Consider the following 6,947-nt stretch of genomic DNA (forward strand, 5'->3'; position numbering starts at 1 on the left):
CACACACACACACACACACAGTAACACACACACACACACACAGTAACACACACACACACACAGTAACACACACACACACACACAGTAACACACACACACACACACACACACACACACACACACAGTACACACACACACACACACAGTAACACACACACACAGTAACACACACACACACACACAGTAACACACACACACACACACAGTAACACACACACACACACACACACACACACACACACACACACACACACACACACACACACAGTAACACACACACACACACAGTAACACACACACACACACACACACACAGTAACACACACACACACACACACAACACACACACACACACACACACAACACACACACACACACACAGTAACACACACACAGGTGTTTGAAGCTTAAAGGATGAAACAATCTGGCCGAGATGAAGAAATTAAATGAAATTGTCAGAAACGGCGGATTTCGTCTAATATGAACAGATCAGCTGTTTGTTTTAAAGCCAGAGCAACGCGACAGACGGAGTTTAACAGACGGAGTTTAACAGACGGAGTTTAACAGACGGAGTTTAACAGACGGAGTTTATCTGGACTCTTCTCCTCGTCAGTAGTTTTATTGGCTGCTTGGTGAAAACATGAAAACATTAATGAGTCCGACCAAAGTTCTTAAACTGTGCGTTCACTCGGGTTTGTTTTCTGAGGAATCCTGAGACCCGCGAAGGAAAATGATTTCTCACAGTGAAACTGTTTTCTGAGGAATCATTTAATCAGGTAAAATGTCTCACAGTGAAACTGTTTCCTCTTTTAATCATTTAATCAGGTAAAAGTCTCGCTGTCAAACAGCCGCACACTACACAACAGGATGAAGAAAATCCAGTTAAGACGCATGAACAGGTTTCCAAAACTAAAATAAAGTAAAAGCGATAAACTAGACCAAGAGATCCTTTAAAACGTACTTAATCTACCAAATACAGTCGCAGTATGGAGTCCGTCTGTTTGTCTCCTGCAGCGGGTTTCTCTCTTCTCAGAAAACAGCAGCTCTTAAAGTTGTTCACAAACGAGCTTTTCGAGGACTAAGTAGAACCCGTTTGGAGGTCGGCCTGTGGTTATTGACCTTGTCCCGTGTCCCCCCCCCCCAGGCCCACTACCCAGCCAGCTGCAGCCACATGTCGCAGTGGATGGATGATGGAGGATATTATGAAGGCATGAGCATGGAGGCTCAGAGCAAACACCTCGCCAAGCTGATCTCCAAACGCTGCCCGAGCTGCCAGGCTCAGATCGAGAAGAACGAAGGCTGTCTGCAGTACGTACGCTCACAATACCTGCTGATGATAGCACTGAGGAGGAGGAGGAGGAGGAGGAGGAGGAGGAGGAGGAGGAGGGGGGAGGATGATGATGATGCTTTTATTCCTCTGTCCTCAGTATGACCTGTGCCAAGTGCAACCACGGTTTCTGCTGGCGCTGCCTGAAACCCTGGAAACCAACGCACAAAGATTACTACAACTGCTCCGCCATGGTTGGTCACACACTGTCACATGACCGCAGTCAGCACACGAATCCATCCAATCACAGGCCGAGAAAACGGTCTCATGCCCTGTGATAATTAATTATTTACCTAAACTTTCCCAGTAAGATTTTAAAGTCTGTTATCAGCAAATCATACGAACGCTCGAAACAAGCAGCCAACTGTTTATTAAGTTTAGCTTTATTAGCTTATTTAGTTTATTTTATTGTTTATTTTATTGCTTTTGTGTATTTTATTTCTTTATATTTCCTCATTCACTGTGGTACTTTGTGCTCTATATATAAAGTTATATTATTATTAGTTACAAAGTGCTTTTTAGGAAGAAGAAAAGGGAGATAAAAGAAACGGCAGACAATATAAAACCAAGCAGGTTTAAATGTACAACAAACAAAATAAAATCAGGAGGAAGCCAGAGACTGACTCGGCTTCTCCGAGACTTTTCAGCTGTTTTAAACTCGGTTTAACATCTTTTATGCAGCAGCGTTTGTGTGTTTTTGAATCTGTCTTGTTGTTGTCGCAGGTGAGTAAAGCAGCGCGGCAGGAAAAGAAGTTCCAGGATTATAACGAGAGATGCACCTTCCACCACCAGGCCAAGGTACGACACCCGTCCACTGCAGACCAGGACTGTAGTTTCTGTTGTATATTTATTATTATTATGATCTGAATTTCAGTTCACTCGTCCCTGCACTGTTTCCTCCTTTAACCCCCCAAGAAAGTAAAAAAGGAGCAGCTGGTGAGCTTCATGTCTGCAGCTGCTGCACAGTAAAGAAGGCATCAAAGGAAGGCTTTTATTGTGAAACAGCCAGAGAGCTTTTACTTTGAAGCTTCTGGATGGATTTTTCTGTGAGGTAGCAAGAGGGCTTTTATTGTGAAGTAGCAAGAGGGCTTTTATTGTGAAGTAGCAAGAGGGCTTTTATTGTGAAGTAGCAAGAGGGCTTTTATTGTGAAGTAGCAAGAGGGCTTTTACTGTGAAGTAGCAAGAGGGGCTTTTATTGTGAAGTAGCAAGAGGGGCTTTTATTGTGAAGCGGCTGGAGGACTTTTATTGTGAAGTGGCTGGAGGACTTTTATTGTGAAGTGGCTGGAGGACTTTTATTGTGAAGTGGCTGGAGGACTTTTATTGTGAAGTGGCTGGAGGACTTTTACTTTGAAGCTTCTGGATGGATTTTACTGTGAAGTAGCAAGAGGTGGACTTTTATTGTGAAGTAGCCAGAGTGGGAGGAAGCAGACATAGAAATACTTACGTTAGCCTAGAATGCTAACTTGTTGCTGGCTAAAAGTTGGTCTGCCTAGATATATTCTATATATATTCCCTTCTGTTATGAATTGGCGCTATATAAATAAAATTGAATTGAATATACGAATATCTTTAGAAAATTACTGTTGGCAGATCAAACCAGTCATTAAATGTCATTATATTACTGTTGTCCGGTGTTGAAATTAAAGTTAAAGGTAGAATCAGAGGCAGGAATAGTTTACTTACGTCTTCGTTTTATCACATCTCAGCCGGCCTTAAGGTGCGGTACCTGCAGGTCAGTGAGTCTCGTTTCTGTTGCAGGATTTTGCCATCAACCTGGAGAACAAAGTGTCGTCCATCAATGAAGCTCTGCAGATGAAGTCTTTGACCTTCGTCATCGACGCCTGTAAAGTTCTCGCTCAGGCTCGTAAGGTAACATCATCACCATCATCATCATCATCGGAGACTGCGATCCTGCTGACAGATCTCTGTGAATGTTGTAAATTTACTGTGCCCTGCTCTGTGTCTGCAGGTGCTGGCCTACTCCTGCGTCTACAGCTACTACAACCAGGAGACGGAGAAGATGGACGTGATGGAGCAGCAGACGGAGGCTCTGGACCTGCACACCAACGCCCTGCAGATCCTGCTGGGTGAGACTCACATTCTCATTATTATAAACAGAGTTTCAGCCGTTTGAACTGGTCTTTACTGGTGTCGTTGTGTTGTTGTTGTTCTCAGAGGAGACTCTGCTGCAGTGCACTGACCTGGCCTCATGTGTCCGGCTGCTGAAACCAGAACATCTCAACACCGGACTGGAACTGATCCGACGCATCCAGGAGCGCCTGCTGGCCATCCTGCAGCACTCAGCCCAGGTAAAACCAGTCTAAAGACGGGCGGAAACCAGTAGAAAACCAGTGGAAAAACCTGTCTAAAGTCAGTCTGATTTGAAAACTGGTCCAAAACCGGTGTGAAACCAGTTTAAACCCTGTCTGAAACCAGTCTGAAATCAGTTTAATTTGAAACCGGTCTGACACCAGTTAAAAGTCAGTCAGCTTTAGTCAGTCAGAAACCAGTCTAAAATCAGTTAAAGACCAGTCTGAATCCTGTTTAAACCACCTCAGTTTGATCCACCTGACGGTTTTTAAAGTGAACTTTTTATTTTCTTTTTATTTTCGTTTTAGTTTCTTTGCAGCAAAATGTAAACGGTTGAAACTCCGAATCTGTACATTTCCTTCCAGTACGTATCTTACTTTGATTTAGGAGCAGTCATATCAGTGACAGCTTCCTGTATTTCTGTCTAATACAGGACTTCAGGGTCGGTTATCAGTCCAAGAGCGGCCAGGAACCAGAATCTACTCAGGCCTCCAACCTGTCCAACCACACCGACGCCAACAAAGTGTGAGTACGGCGTCAAATAACAGTTACGTTCACGGAGGTTAATGAGTTAACGTGCAGATAAATCCCAGTTTTCAGCCTGACAGGTTTGGTTTCCTTGGAAACGCTGGGATCTCCGCTGCGGTCACACATACAGTCCTGTCGGCCCGGACTGCGACTGGACAAATAACACGAGTTTGAAAAGACAGCAGGGCTGCAACCAATCCGTTCATCACAACAGCTGATTGTAACGTCCCAAAGTTTGACGTGTTCAGGTCGCTTGTCTTGTTCGACCAGTAGTTGAAAATCCAAAGAAATGAATTTCACTGTAATAAAATATTCACATTTGAGAAGCTGGAAGCAGATAATTAATAATAATCAGCTTATTTATTTATTTATAATGTACACTTGTATGAAAAGGCTCTGCTTTAGTGGAGGGGTGAAAAGCTTTAAACAAAGTTAAAGAAACAAGAATTTGGTCAAAAACAAACAAAATGAAGTTTGAATAAAATTTGTGAATGAAAACAAAGTTGCGTTCCAGACTGAACTTCCTGCTTTGTTCTCAGGTCGAAGTCGGAAAGAGTGTCGGACTCTGGAGACTCGGATAACAACAACAACGCGGGCGAGGAGGGCGGCGAGGAGGCGGAGGAAGAGGACGACGAGTACGATGAAGAGTACGTCCCCGAGTGGCACGAGGACTACGACGAGGACGACATCGACGAGGACGACTTCTTCTCCGACGACGACGAGTCCGAGAACCTGGAGAGGGACTTCAGCCCCTTCGACTGAACCCGGCGGGACAAACGGAAACCTCCCCGAGTCGAGGGACAGCGAGAGAGAGGGCGAGTCGGGCCCCGCCACGGCCCCGCCCCCTCCTCACGACCATCCGACGCCACCTGAGAGCATCAGGAAGGAGGGGAGACGAACAGAGGGACGTCCTCCTTCACCTGAACCCCCCCCCCCACCCCAAACACAGCTGCACTCGCTTTTCCACTTCCTGTATTTTAACTTCTGTGTTTTCATAAAATTAAAGTACGGAAGAAGACGAGGGTCACGTGAAGAAAAAAATAGTTCTGAGTTTAATATTTAAATTCTTCAAAGATGAAATTCTTCGTTTAGTCTTTAAATGATAAATTCTAAGTCAGTTTTGATAGAAGGTCATGATTTGACTATTTTCTGTTAAAAAGGTGAAAACTGGTCTGAAACCAGTTCAAACCCAGTCTAATAACTTTAAACAAAGTTTGAAACAAGTCAGAAACCACTGTACACCCAGTCCGAAACCTGCCTGAAATTAGACCAGTTTACCCGGGTGAAACCAGTTCAAGCAGTCAGAAACCAGACTGAAACAATCGGTCTGAAACCGGTTTAAAACAGTTACATTAGAGTTTGATTTAAGACCAGTCTGAAACCAGTCTGAAACCAGTTTGAAACAAGGTTTTTGAGTTCAGACTTGATTTTCTTTCTCCGGCTGATTTTACGATTCAGACTTTAATCTCAGAACAGTTTTTTTGTTGCGGCCTGATGTCTCTTCCGTACCGAACCACCTGGGCTCAGCCCCGGTTCTGGATCTCGGTGGTTTTGGTGTCACTTCTGTCCGACGGCGATGAAGGATCTTTTCCAGAGGAAGTGTGTTAGTTTGTGATCTTTCACAGAACAAAATGTTTGTGTTTGTTTCCTGCTGCTGCTGCTGTGGATTTTTCCCGAGACGAGTAAAGACCAGAGAAAAAGGGATTAGTAATCCGGAGACTTAGTCCACATCTCACTCATCTTTTTGTACCTGTTGTAAACTTAGTTAGCCCTTTAAAAGTATCTTTGTTTCTTTCATCACACGTTCTGCCTTCGTTTATTTTGACGATGGAGGTTGCCTTCATTTGAGAGTAAAGAAACGTAGAGATGATTAAAACCTCTGTAACTGTTTTCAGATTAGATTTACTCACAGAAGTTTTTTTACATGTCTGTCGAGTCGGACGTTTCCGTGCATCTGAAGAGAGATTCTGGCGGGTTAAACCCCGAGCAAACATCAGCCTCTGAAGTATCACTGCAATAACCGATCGATCGTTTATCGGCTCGCCGTTGCATCATTAGCCGAGCGAAGACTCGCCTGCTCTGTTTTCTGTCTTTTAAAAAGGACGTTAGGATGAGATTTGGGGTTTGTTGTCGAGAAGCCGGCGCTCTGCAGGAGTCGAGGGATATCTGATATTCCTGCTCCCTGTTTTGCTGTAATTTTGAGAGATCCTATATTCATATTGTTGATGTTCTACGATGTTCTTTCTGGTTTCTTTGCTGGAGTCGAGCGACTTCAGCCAGCAAACTAAATAAAAGCTTTTTCTGCTACGCTGCAGGACGACTCTGATTTCATTCACAAACACTTCCTCAGATGTCCTTCGATCCGGGGGAATTCTTCAATAAACGTACGAGTTCAAACGTGAAGGTGAGCGTTTGTTGGGGGGGGGGCAGGATTGATTCATGGAGGCTCTAGTAATTGATCGGTTGTGATGCCTTTTGCGCATGTTTACAGGTTATAAATGGGTCATTGATGAGAAAAGACCCGTTAAATTCCCTTAAACGACCTCCAGCCCATGACCTCAGTCGGTGCTTCGCTCTGAAAGAGTCTCTTAATAAACTCTTAACGGAGACGTGAAGAGGTTTGCAGATTAAAGTCAATGAAGATGGAAATTCATTTTTACCCCTTTAAACCCTTCATATATAACAAACCATTAATTTAGTCCAAATGTAGGTAAACATATTAAATATCTGCTACTGAATCCTTTAAAACGCCACTCATTTGCAAATAGTTCAAACCTCTAA

At 43.8% G+C, this 6,947-nt stretch overlaps 1 protein-coding gene across 3 annotated transcripts in view; it reads left to right on the plus strand.

The window, feature by feature from the left end:
• Nucleotides 1-6,478, plus strand: part of LOC122884102 (cullin-9) — a 61,664-nt gene extending 55,186 nt beyond the window's left edge. For all 3 annotated transcript variants that reach the window (XM_044213501.1, XM_044213502.1, XM_044213503.1), the window contains 8 exons: nucleotides 1,145-1,308; nucleotides 1,428-1,521; nucleotides 2,051-2,125; nucleotides 3,087-3,197; nucleotides 3,298-3,415; nucleotides 3,504-3,637; nucleotides 4,072-4,163; nucleotides 4,706-6,478. In XM_044213501.1, the coding sequence (XP_044069436.1) occupies nucleotides 1,145-1,308; nucleotides 1,428-1,521; nucleotides 2,051-2,125; nucleotides 3,087-3,197; nucleotides 3,298-3,415; nucleotides 3,504-3,637; nucleotides 4,072-4,163; nucleotides 4,706-4,928 (1,011 nt within the window). In that variant the 3' untranslated portion in view covers nucleotides 4,929-6,478. The remainder of the gene's footprint in view (nucleotides 1-1,144; nucleotides 1,309-1,427; nucleotides 1,522-2,050; nucleotides 2,126-3,086; nucleotides 3,198-3,297; nucleotides 3,416-3,503; nucleotides 3,638-4,071; nucleotides 4,164-4,705) is intronic.
• Nucleotides 6,479-6,947: the final 469 nt, after the last annotated feature.

Source organism: Siniperca chuatsi, linkage group LG11 (assembly GCF_020085105.1).
Source record: "Siniperca chuatsi isolate FFG_IHB_CAS linkage group LG11, ASM2008510v1, whole genome shotgun sequence".
Taxonomy (NCBI): domain Eukaryota; kingdom Metazoa; phylum Chordata; class Actinopteri; order Centrarchiformes; family Sinipercidae; genus Siniperca; species Siniperca chuatsi.